General features: G+C 39.1%; 1 protein-coding gene across 7 annotated transcripts in view; it reads right to left on the bottom strand.

Moving 5' to 3' along the window:
- The window catches only part of TNRC6B (trinucleotide repeat containing adaptor 6B), a 263,413-nt gene that overhangs the window by 168,740 nt on the left and 70,781 nt on the right, over positions 1-23,892 (bottom strand). For all 7 annotated transcript variants that reach the window (XR_009505462.1, XM_059937015.1, XM_059937013.1 and 4 more), the window contains one exon: positions 22,830-22,920. Coding sequence is in view for 6 of the 7 variants with exons in the window: in XM_059937015.1 (XP_059792998.1) it covers positions 22,830-22,874 (45 nt within the window). In the remaining variant the exon portion in view is untranslated. The remainder of the gene's footprint in view (positions 1-22,829; positions 22,921-23,892) is intronic.

Raw genomic sequence — 23,892 nt, 5'->3', positions numbered from 1 at the left:
CTAGACAAAAGATCCATCTCCTTCCTGCTTCAGGGAGGAGATGGGCAGGACCGGATGCTGGGCCTCGCCATCCATCTGGACCGCTCCACACCGAGGTCCATGAATTCTGAAATCCGCCTCCGACCATAAGTGCCTCTTCCACTCCCTCCCTCCATATGAATCTGTAAGGAGTCCTCATTGTCAGGTCTACTTCTGTGGTTCTTCTCTTTCCTCGGAGTCTATTCAGAGGCTCACCCGCAGGCATTTCAGGGACTTTCCTCCATAATGTCCTAGATTTGCTCACCACCAACTTGTCCTTAGGACATTCCTGTCTTGCCAAACCCTTCTCTTTTTCTCTTCAGCTCCTGGAGTGCAGAGCTGGAGAAAGTTACAAAACTGGTTCCTTTACAAATTATACCAGTTAACTTCCACTCAGTGCTGACATTCAGCACCTCTGCCTGGAAGGCCCATCTTCATCCTGTCTTTCTGGTGAACATCCATTTCACCTTCAAAAACTGGTTGAAAGTTACTTTTTTAGGAAGCATTTTCTGATATTTCCTGGCACTTCCTCCTCCTCCCTTCCAGGTGCTCCTTCCCAGCAGCTCTGTAAGGTTTAGCCAGCAGCTGTGATCCTTTGTTCACCTGCTTCCCCCCACTCCCCCAAACACAGCCTCTAACACAGCCCTTCTGGTCGGTTGTTCATTCTTTCAACACAACTCCCAAATGCCTTCTAGGTGCTAAGAACTGGGCTGAATGACTGACCTACTACACCACACTCCTTACTTATTTATCCTGTACCTTTTCTATCTCCTCAAAGACTCTAAACCCATCCACTAAGCATCCTCCCTAAGTCTTTCCTTTCTGAAGATGACAATGCTATCCCACACAAAGTCCCAAAAGCCTCTCGTTTTTTTCTCTCGTGAGTATATCACAAACCTCTGTGTCATTGCCCATTTGCCCCCCCACTGACTGCTCTGCAAGGCTAACCTCACCACTTGTTTCCAAACTCATGACCTACACCACACTGCCTTCTCTGGGATCTCACTATCTAAGGAACCCTTCTTTCTCCCTTTCCAGTAAATTCAACTCCTCAAGCTACAAATATTTTATAATCTCTTCCATTCTGAAAAATTATTTTTGGCCTTGTGATCCTCTCCAACTATCCTCCTGTTTTTTCCCTTCCCTTTACTAACCAAATTCTTTAAAGACTAAACTACACCCCCATTTCTTCCGTGTTCTCATCACTGAGCACGCTCTTCTGCTGCTTCCCCCACCAACACATATGTACCTCCCTTCTCCCAATATATCCCAATATCCTCCCAATATAAATCACAATTTTTGTTCAAATCAATATTCAGTGCTAGCAGTGCTATTACTCAGTAAAAAACATATACAGCTGGATCATATGGAATAGTTAATTTCCTTTCTTGTACAATTTTTTCTTTTCTCTGGAACTAACAATTACTACTTCCTCTTATACTTTCTTTCAATTTTTTTGGCTTGGTATTTATTATGTATTTTTAACTAATTCGCCCTCAAACCCTTCAACAGAGCTGTGAGTCTCCTCTTAAATAAGTTCAAACACTTCAGGTAATCTATCAATTTCACTCTGGTCTTGGAGACATTCCTCAGGGGTTTTCTCCTGTTCCAGCTGAGACTGTTTGCTCTCTAGACTGCTCAATAGCTGACACTTTGCCAGGGATGACTCTTTCCCTTCATCTCTGGGACTCCTTGCTCTCTCCCCTTCACTGAGCATCTGTTTCCTTTTTCTCCCTCTTTTATGGTTTATTCCTGATTTAGGTGGAACACAGACTTCAATGATTTCCTAATAAAAGGTATACAGGAAGTGAATTTTTTGAGATCTTGAATGACTGAAATGTCCTTATTTTATCTATATATTTAACATATAGAATATTTTTATCCACATACATAATCAAATATAGCATTTCAAGTTAGTAAATGTTTTTCCCCCCAAAAATTTGAAGGCCATGTCCACTGTCTTCTAGCACACAGAGTTGCTAGATAGAAATTCGATAGTATTATAAATACTAATGTTTTGGATATAACCTGTTTCTTCTCTGGAAACTTTTAGGATCCTTTCCTTTTCCTCAGGTTTCTAAAAATGCAAACCACTAAGTATGGTCCTTCTTTCATTTATTGAGCTGCTACTGGGTAAATACTTGCAATTCCAGAAGTTCTAGTTCTTCAGGTTTGGGATATTTTCTCTACTTATTTAAATATTTGAAAATTTTATCCCCTCCAATTTCTTTTCTCTACTTCAGGAATTCCTGTTACCCAGTACTGAATCTACAGGACTCATTCCTTACTTTTCTTCTTTATCTCTCCACTTTTATCACTTTGACTTTTTATTTTACTTTCTGGAGATTCTCTTAACCTTTCAATACTTTCAATTAAAATGGTTTTCCTGCCCTTGCAGTTTAATTTTAAGAGCTCTTCCTTGTGCTCTGAACAGTCCTTTTTTTAATAGTCCTGTTCTTATTTCCCGATTATATAATCCTTATTTCTGAGGATATTATGGAGTGTTTTTATTTTGTTTGCTTTATTTTCTTTCGCTCCCTGTATAATCTGTTTCCTCCAAGTTCCTCTTTGATCTTTGGTTTGGTCACTATCTTCCATTCACAGGTTTTTATCAAATGTCTGGTCATCTTCTGCTACCCACTGATTTTTAAGAGTTAAGTCCTAAAGGGCTCAAAAGTGCTTTTTGTATATGGAGAAGGGGGAGGACATTGCTTATCCCGTGGCTGGCTTCCTGGATATAAGGAGGGGACCTGGCCATTTCATTGGGAGAACACTCAGATGCCTACATCTGTATATTCTTTTTCCCCCCTGGGTTGTTCAATTGCCCAGAGAGGTAACCCTTCAATCCTCAGCCTAACAGGTATAAGCCTGGCTTCCAGTGTTCTGGGACTGAATGGGGGAAGAGAGCTGGCACATTCTCACCTAGTATGTGACTTTGATTTAATCCTTCTGTTTTTAGTTAGGTTCTCTACCCCTCCCCCGCCCCCTGCTTTGCCAGGGTGGGAGAAGAATAGCTATCCATCCATCTGTGGATGTGAAGGGCAGGATACCTGGGACCCTGCTCCTTGTAAATTCTTCAACCAAACCTGCCATTTTCAGGGTCACTCCAAAAGCTTTCTAGCTTCCAAAATTCTGTTGGCGTCTCTTATCTACTTCACCTCCTCTTCCACTCACTTTTTTTCTGGTGGATTTATGCTTGCCGAAATCATTTTGTATAAGTAATTTTAGTGGAGGTTTAGAAGGGAGCAGAGATTAGTAACTGGGTTTAATCTACTGTGTTCAGACTACTTTTAAAACCCTTTTGCCTCTACGTTTTCCCACTATCAAAACTGCTCTATTTAGTGCCACCAATAAATTTTTGTTGGTTTGTTTTCTTCTTTTAAAAATTATTTAAAATTTTAACAGTTTTGTGAGGTATAACTGACAAATTAAACTGCATATATTTAGAGTATACAATCTGATGTATGTATATACTCATGAAACCATCACCACAATCAAGAAATCACCACTCCTAAAAGTTTCATGTCCCCTTTTTAATCCTTCCCTCCTGCTCTCCCTCCCCAGGCAACCACTAATGTCCTTTCTGTCTGCATAGGTTAGTTTGCATTTTCTAGAGTTCATATGCATGGAATCACACAGTATGTACTCTTTTGGCTCCCTCCCCTCCTCTCCTCTCTCCTCTCTCTCTTCTTCTCTTTTCTTTGCCTTTTTGCCCTGGCTAGAACCTCCAGTACAATGTTAAATAGAAGTGTAGACAGCAAACATCCTTTTTTTTGTTCTTCATCGTACGAGTAAAGCATTCAGTCATTCACCACTGAGCTTAATGTTAACCGTAGAATTTTCATAAAAGTCCTTTATCAAGTTGAGTAGCTCCTTCCTATTATTTTGCTGAAAGTTTTTTTCAGGAATGGATGTGACGTCTGTCAAATGCTTTTTCTGCATCTGTTGAGTTGATCATACAGTTTTTCTTTTTTACTTTGTTATTGTGGTGAATCACATTGATTTTTGAATGTTAAACCAACCCTACATTGCTGGGATAAACCCTACATGTTCACATATTATCCTTGTACATATTATTGGATTCAATATGCTAAAATTAGGTTTAGAATGTTTGCATTTATGTTCATGAGAGATACTGACCGGTAGTTTTCTTTTCTTGCAATGTCTTCGTCTAGTTTTGTTATCAGAGTAACGCTGGCCTCACAGACTGAGTTGGGAAGTACAGCTGACGCTTGATCAACACGGGTTTCAACTGTGCAACAGTAAATATTGCAGTACCATACCATCTCCAGTTGGTTGAATCCAAGGATGCAGAGGAACCCCAGATATGGAGAACCGAGTATAGGGATGGCTGACTATAAGTTATACTTGGATTTCTGACTGCCCAGAGGGTCAGCGCCTCTAATCCCTGCATTGTTCAAGGGTCAAGTGTATTCTCTTCTCTTCAAGTGAAATTATACTAATTCACGTATAAGAATCTTACAATAGTATTCTACCATGTTCCCCTCCAGGTCTTTATGCCACTGTTATCGTACAGTTCACAGATACAAATGCTATAAACCCACAATGCATTTGTATTATTGTTGTTCAAACAATCAACTCTCTTTTAAAGAGATTTAAATAACGGAAAAAAGTCATATATTTAAGCTGTGTAGTTTCCGTTTTCTGAGTACTTCATTCCTTTGTGTAGATTCATACTTCCATCTGGCATCATTTTCCTTCTCCCTTTAACATTACTTATAGTAAGGGTATGCTGGTGATAAATTATTTCAGCTTTTTTATGTCTGAAACAGACTTTATTTAGCCTTCAGTTTTGAAAGATATTTTCACTGGTTATAGAATTCAAGGTTAGATTTTTCTTTCAGTGCTTTAAAGATGCTGCTCCACTGTCTTCTTGTTTGCATTGTTTCCAACGAGAAATTCTTTGTTCCTCTGTTAACAGTGTGTCTTTTTTCCTCCGGTTTTAAGATTTTGTCTATCACTGGTTTTGAGTAATTTGATTAGGATGTGCCTTGATGTGGTTTTCTTCATTTTTCTCATGCTTCAGGTGCATTGAGCTTTTTGGATCTGGGAATCTGTGGGTTTATAGCTTTTATCGAATTTGGAAAATTTGAGCCCATTATTTCTTAGCTATTTTTCTGCCCCACTGCCCCCTTCTTCAGAGACTCCAGTTACAGGGATATTAGGTTGACTGAAGTTGTCCACAACACACTGGTACTCTTTTCACTTTTTCGAGTTTTACTCTTTGTGTTTCATGTTGGATAGTTTCTATTGGTGATTCTTTATATTCACTAATGTTTTATTCTACAATATCTAATCTGCCACAATTCCATCCAGTATATTTTTCATCTCAAACATTATAGTTTTCAACTCTAGAAATTTGATTTGGGGCTTTTAAAAAATGTATTTTCCATGTCTCTGCTTGACTTTTTGAACATCTGAAATACAATTATAATAAGTGTTTTAATATTCTTGTCTGCTAATTCTAACATCTGTGTCAACTATGAGTTGGTTTCAATTGATTTGTTTTTCCCTTCACTATGTTTGTATTTTCCTGGTTTTTACATGCCTGAAAATCTTTGCTTTGAATAACAGACATTGAGAATTTTTGCTGGATCCTGAATATTTTTGTATTCCTATAAATATTTTTGAGCGTTGCACTGACATGCAGTTAAATTACTTTGAAACAGTTTGTTCCTTTTAGGTCTTGTTTTTAGGATTTGTTAAGCCAGACTAAATAATTAGTTAGGGCTAATTAATTATTCCCCACTACTACGGTGAGAACTCTACCAGTACTACTGCTGAGTATACTAATAATGCTCCATGAATTACGAGGTTTTCTAGTCTGTAGAAACAGGCACGATTACTGACACTGTTTGAGTGCTAGACACTGTTCCTTCCAATCCTCTTGGAGGGGTGCCCCCTCCTGCCTCAGCCTTGAGTAGTCACACGTATGTGCCGTAAGTATATAGCAGAAGTACTTTGTATATATACAAAAGTACTTTGCTGAATACACAGGTGAACCCTCCTCAAATCTCCAGAGTTCTCTCTCTTAGCAGCTCTCTCTCCTTTCCAGTACTCTGTCCTACAAACTTTGGCTGCCTCAGTCTCCCCAGACTCTCAGCAATGTTGCCTCAACTGAGAGGGTCCACTGGGCTTTGCCTGGGCTCCCCTTCCCTGCACTGCGGCCTGGAAGCTCTCTCTCAAGCCAGTACGCTGGGGTAGTCAGATGACTCACCTAGTTTTCCATTTCTCAGTGATCACTGTCCTTCATTACCTGATGTCCAGTGTCTTGAAAAACCACTGTTTCAAATACATTTTGTGTATATATATTTTTTTTAAAAATAAATTTATTTATTTTATTTATTTTTGGCTGCATTGGGTCTTCATCGCTGTGTGCGGGCTTTCTCTAGTTGCAACGAGCGGGGGCTACTCTTTGTTGTGGTGTGCAGGCTCTAGGCACGCGGGCTTCAGTAGTTGTGGCGCACGGGCTTAGTTGCTCCGCGGCATGGGGGATCTTCCTGGACCAGGGCTCGAACCCATGGTTCCCTGCATTGGAAGGCGGATTCTTAACCACTGCGCCACCAGGGAAGCCCCCATTTCGTATATTTTAAAAATTGTTATTTCTAGTGGGAAGGTAAATCCTGTTGCTGATACTCCATCTTGCCCATCTGGCCTCTGAATTTATTCCTTTGGCTTAGAAAGCTTTTCTCTCACATTGTTACATGAAAGCTTCCCTCAACATCATTTAGTTATCAGCTCAAGTGCCATCTCTTTGAAGCGATGAATGAATCCTGACCACCCCAACTGAAAAGAGCTTCCACATTCAGTCACTCTCTAGCATAACACACATCACTATCTGAAGGGATCACTTATTTATGTGTTTTGTTGCCTGTCTTCCCCCCACCAAGAGTGCAAACGCCTTGAGGCAGAGACTTTGAATGTCTTATTCATCATAAACTGGGCGCAAGATGTTTGATAAATATTTGCTGACTCTCTAATTTGCTAATCTGTGCTTCTCTTTCTTCTACTCTCTAAACATTTATGTCCCCAGGTTCTGTCCTTGGACCTCTCTTCACATTCTGCCATAGCAATACCATCTAATCCCACAGTTTCAACTATTAAATGTGAGTGATTCCCAGTCCTGTATTTCCAGCCCCCAGCCCCGTATTTTCACCTGGCTGACAGACACGTATCTGTGGATAGCTTGCCACCGTCTCAAACTCTGTATGTTCGATACCGAATTAATCCTGTTCCCTCCCAAACTTGTTTTCTTCCTTATGTTTCCTGTCTGACAATGGCATCCCCATCCTCCCAGCCATTTAGCTTGACACCTTGATGTTACCCTTGATTTCTCCATCTCCTTTTCTTCCATATCAAATTAATTGCTAAATCCCATCCGTTTTATACATGTTACACCTTTCCAACCACCCCCTCCATTCCAGGTACCCCAGATGGTTTAAAAAGAAAACATATATATTTCCTGAAATGTAAAGCTGAGAAGGACAGCTAATATTTTGCATGACAGAATCAATATTCAAAATGATCTTAGCAGACTACGGAGAAGGGTGGAAGATCCTAAAACTGTTTTTTGTTTTTACTGAAAATCATTCACTTACAGAAAAATACACAAGCCTTAAGTGTAGAACTCAATAAACTTTAGATATGGTTGCACCCACGTAACTATACAGTTCAAGACAGGACATTTCCACCTCCCCAGAAAACTCCTATATGCCCCTTCCCTTGAATTCTACCCCCTATACTCCAAGTAACTATTCTATCACCATAGATGAGCTTTACGTGTTCATAAACTTTGTATAATTAGAATGTACACTTTCATGTCTGTCTTTTTTCACTCAATATAATGTTTTTGATATTCACCCATGTTTTATGTGCATCTAAAGTTCAGTTTTTAAACTTAGCAGTATTTCATTGAACAAATATGTTTATTCATTCATCTGTTGATACAGTTTGGCTATTTCTAATTTGGGGCTGTTATAAACAAAGTTACCATGAACATTCTCACATAAGTCTTTTTGTGAATATATGCAGTCATTTCTATTGGGCATACGTCTAGAATGGAATGTCAGGGTCATAAGGTAGGCGTATACTTAACTTTACTACAGACTTGAGAAATAGTTTCTGAAGTAATTGTACCATTTTACACTCCTTCCAACAATGTATGAGAGTTCCAGCTGCTCTATATACTTATCAACACTTAGCGGGAGCTCCCTGGTGGCCTAGTGGTTAGGATTCCGGGCTTTCACTGCCGTGGCCCGGGTTCAGTCCCTCGTCAGGACTGCAAGCCCTGCAGCGTGGCCAAAAAAACAACAAAACACAGCATTGTCAGTCTTTCTGAACTATAGTGAGTATGTAATGGTATCACATTACAGTTTTAATTTTCATTTCCCTTAGGTATAAGAATGCTAAATATCCTATTTTCATGCCTATTTGAATATCTTATTTTGTGAAATGCCTATTTAAGTCTTTTGTCCACATTTTCACTTGAGTTGTTTGTCCTTTTCTGATTAATTTTTAGGAATTCTTTATATATTCTACATATGAGACCTCTATTAGATAAACGTATTGCAAGTGTTTTCTCCCAGTCTATAGCTTTTCCACGTTCTTAATGGTTTCAGCTGATCAACAAAAGTTTAATCTTTTTTTAAAAATGAACTTCAACTGAGCTACTTCTCTTTTACGGTTAGTGCTTTCTGCAAGCTACCTAAGGTCATAGAGACACTTCTTGTGTTATCTTCCAACAAAGCTTTACAGTTTTAGCCCTCACATTTAGGTCTATGATCCATCTCAAATTAGATCTTATGTATGGTATATGATATAGGGATCATGGTTCATGTATTTCCATATGGTCATGTATTGGCTCTAGCACCATTTATTGAAAAATCTTCCTTTCCCTCATTGAATTAATTAGTCTTTTTAAAAACTCCTTAAATTGCGAAGTCTTATACGTTAGATTCAAAACAATCAGTTGTAAAACTGTAGGATGGGCAAGACCAGTATAATAGCAGTGTATTGGATAATGTGGTTGACTCACACAAAGAAGCACTTCTCGCTTAGCAAGGGAATCTACAAATTTTAGCTGACACATATTCTAAAGTCCTTTGAAGCTTATTGTGACCATGTGATTAAATTCTGGTCGAAGAAATATAAGCACAGTGGAATGTGCAACTTCCACAAAGTGTTTCAAGGGAAGTTTTCTCCTCTTTGCTGGATGGAACCCAGACATGATGGTTGGGGCTAGAGCAAAACATAAGGTGGAAGCAACATACTGAAGATGAAAGAACAAAATAGAAGACATCTGAGTCCCTGTGGCCATACCAGTCCTGGGCCACCTAGTCAAGATTTTTGAGAAATTTATGAGAACTGTCATCATATATTTGAGAGAGTGGTCTGTAGAATACTTTTTATCCTTCCTTATTCTATATGGCAGAAACAAGAATAAGCTGTGTTGAAGCTACAAGGGGGGAGAGAAAAGCACAGAGAATAAAATAACAAACACACCCATGTAACCATTACCCAGATTTCACATATTTACTTTGTTACATTTGCTTCAGGTTTCTCTCTTTTTTTTTAAGAAATAAAATACAGTGAAGGTATGGTGAAGGGTTGAGGCCCCCCAGCACAGTCTTTTCCAAACCCGATCCCTGTCCTTCCTCCTCAGACGTAATAACCCTATTTTGAAGTTCATGTGTGCCTTACATCTCAGAGAGAACTTTAATAATTCACTGGTTCTTCCGCCTCTGAGTGCCCCTTAGTTCAGCTTTGGTCTGCCTACAATCAGCATAGGAATCACCTGGGTGCTTGTAAAACATAAATTCCAGAGTCCCAACTCTTGAGATTCTGTTTCAATAAGTCCAGGGTGGACCTTGGGCACTTTCATTTTAAAAAGCACACAATGTGCAAATCAAAACCACAATAAGATAGCATTTCATATTCACTAGAATGGCTAGAATAAAAAAATACAATAACAAGTGTTGGTGAGGATGTGGACAAACTGAATCCTCACACATTTCTGGTGGGAATTTAAAATGAGGCGGCATTTGGAAAACAGTCTGGCAGTTCCTCAAAATGTAAAACAGAGAGTTAGCATATGACCCAGCAATTCCACTCCTGGTTATTCACCCATGAGAAATGAAAGCATATGTCTATACAAACTTACACAAAAATGTTCACAGCAACATTATTTGTAACAGCCAAAAAGTGGAAACAACCCAAGTTTCCATCAACTGATGAATGGATAAACAAAATGTAGTATATATAATAAAATATTATATATAATAAATTGTATATATTGTATATAAAATACTATATCTTATATATTTATACAATAAAATATTATTCAGCCGTAAAAAGGAGTGAAGTACTGATACATGTTACAACATAGTTGAACTTTAAAAACATACTAAGTGAAAGAAGTCTCACACACAAAGGACACATATTGTATGATTCTATTTATACAAAATGGCCAGAATAGGCAATTGTATAGAGACATAAAGTAGACTAGTGGCTGCCCGAGTCCAAGAGGAACAGGAATGGGGAGTGACTGCTAATGGCTACAGGGTTTCCTTCTGGCAAAATGAAAACTTTCTTAAATTAGATTGTATTATTTTTTAGATTCCACATATAAGTGATATCATAACAGTATGTCTTTCTCTGTCTGACTTATTTCACTAAGCATAATATTCTCTCAATTTTTTATATATAAATTTGTTTATTTATTTATTTTTGGCTGTGATGGGTCTTCGTTGGTGCATGCAGGCTTTCTCTAGTTGCAGCGAGCAGGGGCTACTTTTCATTATGGTGCGCGGGTTTCTTACTGCAGTGGCTTCTCACTGCAGAGCACGGGTTCTAGGTGCGTGGGCTTCAGTAGTTGTGGCAGGCGGGCTTAGTGGCTCCGTGGCATGTGGAATCTCCCTGGACCAGGGCTCAAACCAGTGTCCCCTGCATTGGCAGGCGGATTCTTAACCACAGCGCCACCAGGGAAGTCCCTCTCATATTGTTTCAAATGGCAGTGTCATTCTTTTTACAGCTGAGTAATATTTTGTTTTGCATATATACATAACCATTCATCTGTTGATGGACATTGGGGTTGCTTCCATATCTTGGGTCGTAAATAGTGCTGCTATGAACATTGGAGTGCATGTATCTTTTCGAATTAGTGTTTTCATTTTTTTCTGGATATATGCCCAGGAGTGGAATTGCTGGATCATATGGTAATTCTATTTTTAGGGGTTTTTAAAAATAAATTTATTTATTTGTTTTTATTTTTGGCTGTGTTGGGTCTTCATTGCTGCGCATGGGCTTTCCCTAGTTGAGGCAAGCGGGGCTACTCTTTGTTGCGGTGTGCGGGCTTCTCATTGTCGTGGCTTCACTTGTTGCAGAGCACGGGCTCTAGAGCGCAGGTTCAGTAGTTGTGGCGCACGGCTTAGTTGCTCCGTGACATGTGGGATCTTCTTGGGCCAAGGATTGAACCTGTGTCCCCTGCATTGGCAGGTGGATTCTTAACCACTGCACCACCAGGGAAGCCCTATTTTTAGTTTTTTGAGGAACCTCTGAACTGTTTTCATAATAGCTGTACCAATTTACATTTCTACCAACAGTGTACGAGGATTCCCTTTTCTTCACACCCTCTCCAACGTTTGTTACTGTACACTTTTTGATGACATCCATTCTGACAGGTGTGAGGTGATATCTCGTTGTTCTGATTTGCATTTCTCTAATAATTAGCAATGTTATTATTTCATGTGCCTGTTAGCCATCTATATTTCTTCTTTGGAAAAATGTCTATTCAGGTCTTCTGCTCATTTTTTTGAGTCGTTTGTTTTCTTTTGATATTGAGTTATATGACCTGTTTATATATTTTGGAATATTAACCCATCAGTTACATCATTTGCAAATATTTTCTCCCGTGGGTTGTCTTTTCATTTTGTCAGTGGTTTCCTTTGCTGTTCAAAAGCTTTTAAGTTTAATCAGGTCTCATTTGTTTATTTTTGCTTTTATTTCTTTTGCCTTAGGAGAAAAATCCAAAAAAATATTGCTATAATTTATGTCGAAGAGTGTTCTACCTATGTTTTCTTCTAGGAATTATGTGGTTTCAGGTATTACATTTAGGTATTTAATCTATTTTGAGTTTATTTTTATATATGGTGTGAGGAAATGTTCTAATCTCATTGTTTTACGTGTGGCTGTCCAGTTTTCCCACCACCACTTATTGAAAAGACTGTCTTTGCTCCATTGTATATTCTTGCCTCTTTTGTCATAGATTAATTGAACATAGATACATGGATTTATTTCTGGGCTATTCTGTTCCATTGATCTGTGTGTCTATTTCTGTGCCAGTACCATGCTGCTTTGCTTACTGTAGCTTTGTAGTATAGTTTGAAGTCTGGGAGGGTGATACCTCCAGTTTTGTTCTTTTTTTCTCAAGACTGCTTTGGCAGTTTGTGGTTTCATATGATTTAGGATCCAATCCAAGAGCATGGACTATCTTTCCATTTCTTTGTATCATCTTCGATTTCCTTCATCAATGAGTTTTTAGATTATAGGTCTTTCACCTCCTTGGTTAAGTTTATTCCTAAGTATTTTATTCTTTTTTGATGTGATTTTACATGAGTTTTTGGTTTTTTTACTTTCTCTGATAGTTCATTATTAGTGTATAGAAAAGCAACAGATTTCTGTATATCAATCTTATATCCTGAAACTTTGCTGAATTCATTTATTAGTCCTAATAGTGAACTGTATACTTTATTTTTAAAATTTTAATATAATTCTTAAAGTTTACTTTCCATTTACAGTTATAAAATATAGCCGATATTTTGAACTGTATACTGTAAATGAGTTAGTTTTATGGTATGTGAAGCATATCTTTAGAAAACTGTTAAGAAAGAAAAGAAAAATACCCAAGGTAATGCTTATGTATATAGGCATACCTCAGAGATTGTGGGTTTGGTTCCAGACAACCACAATAACGCAGGTATTGCAATAAAGCGAGTTATATGATTTTTTTGGTATCCCAGAGCACGTAGAAGTTATGTTTACACTACACTGTAGTCTATTAAGTGTGCAGTAGTATTATGCCTAAAAGAAACAATGTACCTTAATTAAAAAATACTTTATCGCTAAAAAAATGCTAACCATCATCTGAGCCTTCAGCAAATTGTAATCTTTTTGCAACAGTAACACTGAAGATCAGTGAGCACAGATCACCATAATGAATATAATAATGATGAAAAAGTTTGAAATATCATGAGAATAACCAAAATGTGACACAGAGACCCGAAGTGAGAAAATGTTTTTGAAAGAATGGTGCCGATAGACTTGCTTGACACACGTTTGCCACAGACCTTCAATTTGTAAGAAACGCATTATCTGTGAAGCAAAACAAAGCAAAATGCAATAAAATGAGGTGTGCTTGTACTAAAGGACACAAACCTGAAGTAGTTCCTACAGTTCTATACTTGGACCTTTTCTCATTTCCCAGGTCCCATCTATTCTTATATGCTGAGAACTCCCAAGTATATACCTTGATATCCTCTCTTTCTCTCTTCTGAGTTCCAAGATGCCTACTAAATATCTTCTCTCTCCTGGGGTGCCTAAAGGCACCTCAATATTTCAAAATCCAAACCCTCCATACATAACCCAGTTAACCACCACCACAATAATAGTTAACAACAGCTACAACAAACCTTGCTCTATCTCTTATATTATTGCATGTATCATTCAAGCTGAAAACTCCAGATTTGCCTCTAAGTGCCCCCATCCCATTCTTTCTGAACATTTCTCCTGTTAGTCCTCTCCTCTTTAGACCCACTGTTTTTGCCTGATTCCAAGCCTTCCTCAATCTGACTCTTACCTGGTCTCCCTGTATCCATTTTAAACCCTGTCTGTAACCATTTCTCCACCCTGCTGCTATAGTGATGCTTCTAAAACACATATCAGACCAGGTTTCTCCCCTTCTAGCTGTACTCTGTTGCCTGCATGGGATTCTGTCTAACCTCATCTCTCACCGTCTCACACACACATCCCAATGCTCCAACACCTCTCCTCAAGAGAAGTGTATGACTGAACACGCACAAAGCACCCTCTTCCCTCATATGCATTCTTCTACACCCAGGTGAACTTTCTAGGAAGCTTCTCTGATATAAGTAAACAGAGTTGATTACTCTGCCATATGACTTCTTCAGGACGGAGTATTGAACTTAGTGTAGCCTCTGGAGTCAGACAGACCTGGAATCTAATCCAAATTATGTTGTTTGCCAGCTATGTAAACAAATGGGAAAAATACCTATCTTGCATGGTTTCTTTCCCAGTCTGCTCTTAAAATACCAGAATCTATAAAATCCTGTTATAAATTTGGTAAGTCAGATTCAGTCTAAGGTAGAAATATCCTAAACTTAAAGAAGCAAAAGACTGTCTAAATCATCTCATTTAATTCTCTTTAGTGTAAAGCAGTCAATAGATCACTTTATTCTTTGTAGGCAAAGACTAAGTTTACTTGTTACCTTTGGTAACAATAAAGGGAGTGTTACAGCTAAAATGTTGGCTTCCTGATTCAATACATATTTTTTATTTGTAGTAATTAATAGAGATACATGGGCACTTAAATCCATAGCTATAACTTTTAAATCCTAGAGTTTATTCATTTTTATTGTTTTATTATATTTAAATATACAAAAAAAGTACAGAGAATAAGATTACAAACACCCAACTGCTCAGTTTTATTATAAACTTTACTATAGTTGCTTAGATTTTGCTTACTTAAAAAAAAAAAAAAATCCAAGCCTATATAGCTGCATAATCTCTATAATTAGTAAGCCAACATGAACTCATTTAGACTATCAACCTAAATTATACTAAATTTAAACTGAGAAATAGCTGTGGAATTGAAATTAAGAATTCTAATCCATCCTCATTGAGAAATATGTATAATGGAAGATTATATCAGTGTTTATTAGAGACTTACCCAGGAATGCTGGGTTTTGCCTCCCAATTCATATGTCTTTTTTTTGGCCACATTGTGCAGAATGTGGGATCTTAGTTCCCCGACCAGGGATTGAACCCGCACCCCCTGCATTGGAAGCGTGCAGTCTTAACCACTGGACTGTCAGGGAAGTCCCTAATATGTCCTTTTATGGGATCTACTTCCTCATCTCTGGGCCCTGCCATCAAAGAGCTCAAGACCCAATGGAAATCAGTCCATAGGCGGGGTTGCGCTAATCAGATTTTCTTTCTTTTAGAGAATTTGAGGGTCAAGATGCAGATATTCTAGTCTATCCTCTACATCAACACCAGCTATCATAAGAAAGCAAACCATAGGGACTTCCCTGGTGGCGCAGTGATTAAGAATCCGCCTGCCGGGCTTCCCTGGTGGCGCAGTGGTTGAGAGTCTGCCTGCTAGTGCAGGGGACATGGGTTCGAGCCCTGGTCTGGGAGGATCCCACATGCCGCGGAGCGGCTGGGCCCGTGAGCCACGGCTGCTGAGCCTGCGCGTCTGGAGCCTGTGCTCCGCAACAGGAGAGGCCGCGATGGTGAAGAGGCCCGCGCACCGCGATGAGGAGTGGCCCCCGCTTGCCGCAACTGGAGAAGGCCCTCGCACAGAGGCGAGGACCCAGCACAGCCAAAAATAAATATAAAAATAAATAAATAAATAAGACCTGGTGCAACCAAATAAATAAATAAATAAATATTAAGAATCCGCCTGCCAATGCAGGGGACACGGGTTCGAGCCCTGGTCTGGGAAGATCCCACATGCCGTGGAGCAACTAAGCCTGTGCGCCACAACTACTGAGCCTGCGTTCTAGAGCCCACAAGCCACAACTACTGAGCCCACGTGCCACAACTACTGAAGCCCGTGCGCCTAGAGCCTATGCTCCGCAACAAGAGAAGCCACAGTAATGAAAAGCCCGCGCATCGCAAAGAAGAGTAGCCCCCACCTGCTGCAACCAGAGAAACCTTGCATGCAGCAACGAAGACCCAACGCAGCCAAAATATAAATTAATTAATTAATTTTAAAAGATGCACTTAAAAAAAAGAAAGCAAACCATAAAGTAAAATGCACATATCTCTTCCATTCTTTAGAAATCTGTTGCCTATTATAGAAGGGTGCGGAGGGATGGATTGGGAGTTTGGGATTAGCAGATGTAGACTATTATATAGAAAATGGATAAACAACAAGGTCCTACTGTATAGCACACAAACTATACTCAGTATTCTGTGATAAACCATAATGGAAAAGAATATGAAAAAGAATATGTGTGTGTGTGTGTGTATCTGAATCATTTTGCTGCACAGTAGAAATTAACACAACATTGTAAATCAACTATACTTCAATAAAATAAAATCTAAAAAAAAAAAATCTGTTGACTATTGTTAAAACTCCTTAGCCTAAAATAACCTGGTCTCTGCCATTACCTCCTCTTCAACCTAGCACCCAACACTCATATCACTGTGTTGTGGATTAAAGATGACCCTAAATTTTCTGCCAGTCCTCTCAATGAGAGGTGGGATCTGTTTTTCCTTCCTTTGAATCTAGAGTGGCCCTATGACTTGCTTTAATTCAACAGAATGCAGAGGGAGTAAAGCTGTGTGACTTTTGAGCCTGGACCTTAACATAACTGCAGCTTTTGCATGCTGGGAATGTTCCCTCTTGGGAGTCCAGTCTCCATGCTGTGAGAAACCCAAACCAGGTAGAGAGGTCATATGTAGGAGACCCCTGATGCTCGGGTCAACAGCCTTAAGCTAAGCTCCCAGCTGACAGCCAACGTTGACTGCCAGCTATGTGAGTGACCCACTTTGGACATTTCTGGCCAGTTGGGCCTCCAGATGATGGCAGCCCTTGCTGACACCACTTTGGAGCAGAAGAACTGCCCTACTGAGCCCAACCAACTACAGTCATGAGAGTTAATAATAAGTTGTGGTGGTGGTGGTGGTGGTGGTGGGATGGGTGGGTGTGTGTTTTAATGTATATAACTTTTATTTTTAAGAACAGGTTTAGGTTAACAGAATTAAATAATTAACTGAATGATTACAAAGGTATATCTTTTTTAAACAATATCTTAATTACAAAAAATAAAACAGAAGGGACAATATAAATAAATAGCTACAACACAAAATATGTCAGTAAATCCACACTAGAATGGAAACGCCCCAGTAACATAGAGTCCCACTATGGAATAGCTAGCCCAGGCACTAAGAAACTGATCACTGCATTCAGAAGTCAAAGCCACAATGTCAGATAAAATAGTACCTGTTCTTAGATTAATGTGACAGCATAAGCACAAAAATACTAAATAAAGTTACATGAGTCTCTCTCTAAGAGAATCGTGCCAATGAAGTTCATGCTCCCAGCTTTGGATTTCTGATACGGCATCAAAGACGTTTTTACAGAACATAATTTTCATACTTAACTTCTGAAAATGTATAACAATAAGACAGATTCATGGGTAACTGTGTTAATTCTATTCAAGTTTCTCTCTCACAGACCCAGCAGGGAAATTAAATAAGTCCTGAAGTAGTCCTTGGGAAAAATATAAGGAATAGTCACTGTGCCTCCAAAGGATATATTCAGGGGCTTCTGAAGTTTTACATTAATAATAACTCCATCAACTTGCTGTCCTTCAGCATTTACAATAGAAGCTTTCACTAAAATAGCAGAACTCTGTTTGAGAAAGTGATTAGGTCACACAAAATTATACTTAGTGACCATTCAGGGAAAAAAAGCTAGTTCTAAACTAACGTGAAATTTAACATTCTTTTTTCCTGCTTCCACTTAAAATTCTTGCGGCTCCAATAATCAAAAGAAAGAAAAATCACAGTTCACTGAGGCAGCTCTGTGTGTCAGCACCCAGCACAGTTCCTGGCATGTAATAGATGCTCAATAAGTATTTGCAGAATTAATGAGAAGAAAAGAGGAGGGGGGAAAGGGAGGTAAAAAAAAAAAGCAAGGAAAAATGGAAAGAACACTTGTACGTAACTATAGATTCATCTATGGCCATCCTACAGCCAACTGTTAGAAACCATCCTCTGCTTTTTATCTTTCTAGTACAGACACAGTCTTCTAAACTCAAGAGATTGAAGTGTACATCTCCTAACTCTTGAAGAATATATAATCCCCAGTCCATCTCTGAATTTAAACAAACATCTCTCTCCAAAAAAAAAAAAGCTATGGAAGATGTTGCAAAGTTTCAGAGACTATTTCTTCAAAAGGAGCATCAAAATTCTCCAGGAAGACTTCCTTTGTCAATCCAGTCCGACCATAAGCATCCCTCATTTCTGTTTGTACAACACTTACATGGGTATTTTTAAAAACTGCATTGACCCTTTCATTCACTTATTAGCTTTCTTAGCACCTTCTCTACAAATGCAATTCCAAAACTTCCCCTTAAAAGGAAATCTAAACTCGTCATTTCAAGTCCTCAATCGTGCACTCTAAACTCTCCAAATAACAATGACTTCTATTCCAGAGGCAACATGAAGAAAAGCTGAATCCCACTTTCTTTCTTTCCTCCTCTAAATATCTCTCCACCACCAGACAGGAGTCAGAGGAGCAGGGTTCAGGACTGAGCTCAGGCACCACCACAGCAGCAAAGGCCAGCCTCACTGATCCCCGGGGCTTCCTTCCAGCTCACAAGCCTGGTGAACCTCTTCCATAAACACACTCTGCCTTCCTCCACTCATTTCTTTCCTCTTTTCTCAAACATGCATGGGCCTCCTCCATTAAAAAAATCTTTCACTTGAACTAGTAATGCCTCCTTCTCACTTCATTTACTTCTAAATTTCCTACAACTGGATAGTAGACTACAGCCACAATTCTTACTTTTTTCTTTATCATTTCATTTCTTTTTAACCCATAAAATTAGTTTCTCATCCTCTTACTCTTGCAGACCATTAATAAATTCCTTTTAAAAACTTTCTTATTATGGGGACTTCTCTGGTGGTCCAGTGGTTAAGACTCCATGCTCCCACTGCAGGGGGCGCAGGTTCGATCCCTGGTTGGGGAACTAAGATCCTATGTGCCGTGCAGAGGGGCCAAAAAAAAAACTTTCTTATTATGGAAAATTTCAAGTACATACAAAGTAAATACAAATGAACCCCTACGTACCCATCACCAAGCTTCAACAGTCATCAACATTCTGTCATTCTTTTTTTTTTTTTTTTTTTAAAGATTGATTGATTGATTGATTGATTGCTATGTTGGGTCTTCGTTTCTGTGCTAGGGCTTTCTCTAGTTGCGGCAAGCGGGGGCCACTTTTCATCGCGGTGCGCGGGCCTCTCACTATCGTGGCCTTTCTTGTTGCGGAGCACAGGCTCCAGACGCACAGGCTCAGCAGTTGTGGCTCACGGGCCTAGTTGCTCCGCGGCATGTGGGATCTTCGCAGACCAGGGCTCGAACCCGTGTCCCCTGCATTAGCAGGCAGATTCTCAACCACTGCGCCACCAGGGAAGCCCAACATTCTGTCATTCTTGTTTCAGCCATATTTCCATCCATTCTCCATCCCTATTTAATTATATTATTTTACAGTTTTCACAGGGCAATTGTACCTGGAAAGTTGTAATTTTTATTGTAAATGTAAATTATAGAATTATAATTTTGACAAATGGATATACCTGTATAACTCACACCCCTATCGGACATAGAACGCCTCCATCCCTCCAGAAAATTTTCTTGCGTCCCTTCTCTTTAATTAATTCTTCAAAAAACAAATCCAGATGCATTTTCTCAGTTACCAATCTCCTTGGCTTCTTAGCAGCATCTGACAGTACTGATTCTACCTTTTTCTTGAAATTTGCCTCTTGATTTTATGAAGCAACAGTATTCCAGTTCATCCTCAAGTCATGTCAGCTTACTGCCAAAATACACCTCAAGTCTGTCTTCCTCCACATCAGTGCAGGACGCTAATCCATCTTCTCTCTCACCTGAGTGACTGACTACGACTGTCTTCTTTCTCACTGGTCTCCCTGCTCCCACTCTTGCCTCTCTCCAACCCATTCTCCACACAGCAGCCAGAGCGATCTTTTAAAAATGCAATCATATCACGCTACTCTCTAACTTAACACCCTTTAATGGCCTTCCTTGACTAACCTAAGCTTGTCCTCCCAGTCACCCTATATTACATTATTTTATTTTCTTCATGGTATTGACCATAATCCACAATTACTGTCTTTATTTACATTTGTTTCTCCCACTGAAACATGACCACCTCGAGAGTAAGAAGCCCGTCTTTTCTATTTATTGTTGTGTATCCCCTAATAAATAGCACATATTCAAGAATTATTTATTTTTTTAAAAATGGATACACTTCAGTATCGTTTTGTAGAAAAGTCCCCACTTTTTCTCAAAACCAGTTACCTTTCCTAACTTCCTTCTGTTAACAGAAAACCACAAATTATGTTACCATAGTACTATGATAAATTCCTGTATTAACATCAAATCATTCCGAATATAATAAGATTTTAAACAAAGAGAAGCAGAAGAAAGAAAAAATTCATAAAAACATAAACTAAGACTGATGAAAACAAAGTTATAATGTAATTTTTAAGAACAAAGCATCGGGCTTCCCTGGTGGCACAGTGGTTAAGAATCCGCCTGCCAATGCAGGGGACACGGGTTCGAGCCCTGGTCTGGGGAGATCCCACATGCCGCAGAGCAACTAAGCCCGTGCGCCACAACTACTGAGCCTGCGCTCTAGATCCCACGAGCCACAATGACTGAGCCTGCGAGCCACAACTACTGAATCCTGCGCCTAGAGCCTGTGCTCCGCAACAAGAGAAGCCACCACAATGAGAAGCCCGTGCACCGCAACGAAGAGTAGTCCCCACTCGCTGCAACTAGAGAAAGCCTGCACCCAGCAACGAAGACCCAATGCAGCCAAAAATAAAAAAAGAACAAAGCATCTACTTAACTATAAGTATAAAAGGAATATTCTTTTATTCTTTAGTCTAACTGATTCTAAACTGATAAAATATTCAATAACTGAAAATCAAGAAATGCAATCCTTCCTCCCCTGCTCCCAGAAAGAAGGTAGAAACTGAATCTCTGGTACAATTAAATATTCTACATTGGTCTAGTTACATGCTTGTCAAGCAACCTTCCAGTTACAACCTAGCTTTCCAGGGAGAGAATGTACTAACCAGAAGATCCAAGAATCCAGTCTTCCTTAACATTGTAGTTCATTATAAATTAATTAATTAGGGTCTTGGGGAAGGGTCTGTGCATACTATAGAAATCCTGGGGTTTGTGTATTTTGGGTGACCTGGGTGTGTGTTTGGGGGAGATTCCTAGAGTGTGTCCAGATGTCACATATTCTGACTCTCCCTAAATCAGATTTAGGATCTAGATGAGTCTGATCAAAGTCTATAGGCTTCTCTTTTGGCTACAGAAAGAAGGAAGAGATCTGGTGAGGGGGAAAAAAACAAACAAGAAGACAGGATGACATCTGTCCTTCTACCTAACACATGGACTGCAGTGAGGGGGGATTCAGAAAGAAGCTGAAGCATCTTTCACAAGGGACCCTGAGACTCAGGGCACAAACCGTGCTTCTCTGAAGCCCAGCCCACAAAGCCCAACAGAGCAGAGAAGGGGGTGGCCTCTCTAAAACTTGGTGAAGTGTTTGTATGAGGCCAATAGGCAGTGAGGACTGATCTGATGGGAACCCACAGATATTTTTTTTCTGTCTTTTTTGTTTTTTTAATAATTTATTGATGTGAAATCCACATAACAGAAAATGAACCATTTTAAGGTGAACAATCCAGGGGCATCTGGTGTATTTACAATGTCATACAACCACCGCCTCTATTGAGTTCCAAAACATTTTCATCACCCCAAACAGAAACCCCACACCCATTAAGCAGTCACTCCTCATTCCCCTTCCCCTCAGCCAATCCCTGGCAGCCACCAGTCTGTGTTCTGTTTACAGATTTATCTATTCTACATATTTCATATAAATGGAATCATACAATATGTGACCTTTTGTGCCTGGCTTCTTCCAATTAGCATGATGCTTTGGAGGTTCCCAGTGACATCTGACCCCTCTCCACTTTTGCTCTGGTGAAAGAATAAGCTTTCCCACAGAGAGTACCAGTAGCAGTGGCAGCAGAAAAGGGACAGCCCTCAGGAGGGTTCAGAGCAGATAACATGCTGGGCACTGCCCAGGACACAGTGTGAGATACCCTGAGAGCTCCCAGGAAGGGACTAGAGACAATTTTGACAGGAGAAAGAGGGATGTGAAAGTGATACCGAGGGTTCCATATGACCAGGAAGAGAAACAGCCAAGGAGACTCTGGACATGAGGCCAGATATAGACAGATATAGATAAACACATACATAACTACTTATACACAGGTGACAACGATAGCACTCATTTAAGCTTTAGCTTGAAAAACCAAACCAATTACCATTTAAAAATTTATAATTAAGTGTCTAAAAAATTATCAGTGATACCTCTGTGTAGCAGGAATAAGGGACAGACTTTTACCTTTTACCTTATACACTTCTGATTTGTTTTGATTTTTAAAATAAGTACATACAACTTGCATAATAAAACCTTAAAGTAGTCTACAAATGAATCATAAATTTTTCTATGAGTTCAGATAAATTTGTTTTAAATTTGTCACCGAGTGCAACAAAAATGGATATTGAGAAGAAAAAAGATCCTCTCAACCTTAGGTTAGGTTCTAATTTAAATCAATCAAATTTCTAAATTCACCTAAAACATAACACCCACTCTACTCAATCACTGCTCCTGTTGTTTAATTTCTGCTCAAATTATGTGCACCTTCAGTAATTCACTGACCTTGGAACTGCTTTCTTCCGATACTTCTCCCTCATTGGTCTGCATGGGAACAGACTCTGTGCAAAACTCTGCAGAAACACACAAATACTGCCTGAAAGAGGTAAGAAGAGAAAAAAAACACATAAGGAATTCAGTGTGAAAATTTGTTTTCTCAGACTATACTGAAATTCTGTCACTGAGACCGTAGATACTGTGAAGCAATGACCTTAAGTACTGTGTGTGTGCGCACGTGCACGTGTGTGTGTGTGCATGTGTGTGTATGTGTATATACACATGCATCCTAGATAAGAAAGGAGGGAGAGAGGTAGGGAGAGAGTTTTCCCCACGTTAGGGGAGAATAATTAGGACAGGTTTCAGACACTGGAATATTAAACAGTTCTAGATGTCTTTCCTCTTTTTGACTTTTGGCAGAGGTAATAGTGAAAATCTTCGGCAATTCATACAGTACAAACACTGACCTGTCAGAAAAGAGGCCGCCCTAAGTAAACTAGGGGACCAGTTGTTATGCTGTAGCAGGTCATACTGTCTGGCTATTAGGCTAGGCTATTGAAAGTATCTGGGTTTCTTGGGTTTATAATTTATGTTCAACATTTATGGTATTTTATAACTGAAATTAAGGTGTACTCTAATGGTTGATCCCACCTTTTTACTTTAAGAAAATCTGCTTAATAAAATAAATGTCAGTTAATTTATTTTTATATGAGAACAGACTATTCATAGGGCAAGACAATAAAAAGTAGTAATTTTTCCTCTAAGAAGATGAGTCCAATAAAAGTGTTAAAATTTTATGAATTAAAATGTACCAAAAAGAAACTACTAAAAGTTTATGCAACATTCAAATTAATTCATTAAGTACGTAATTATTAAGGAATAAGTACTCAAACTGATACAAGACAAATCTCCATTATAATACAGGTATGAATATTTCAAAGCCTTTCAAATATTTCAAAGGGCTCATAGCTACAAAATATGAAAGCTAAAAAGACATTTGACAGTGAATCCTTTTGGTGTGCAGAGAAATCTTTATGAATACAGCAGGTGTGGGGACCTCGCAATCTGGTTC

The sequence above is a fragment of the Balaenoptera ricei genome, chromosome 10 (assembly GCF_028023285.1).
Source record: "Balaenoptera ricei isolate mBalRic1 chromosome 10, mBalRic1.hap2, whole genome shotgun sequence".
NCBI lineage: Eukaryota > Metazoa > Chordata > Mammalia > Artiodactyla > Balaenopteridae > Balaenoptera > Balaenoptera ricei.
This window is presented reverse-complemented; position numbering and strand designations above follow the sequence as displayed.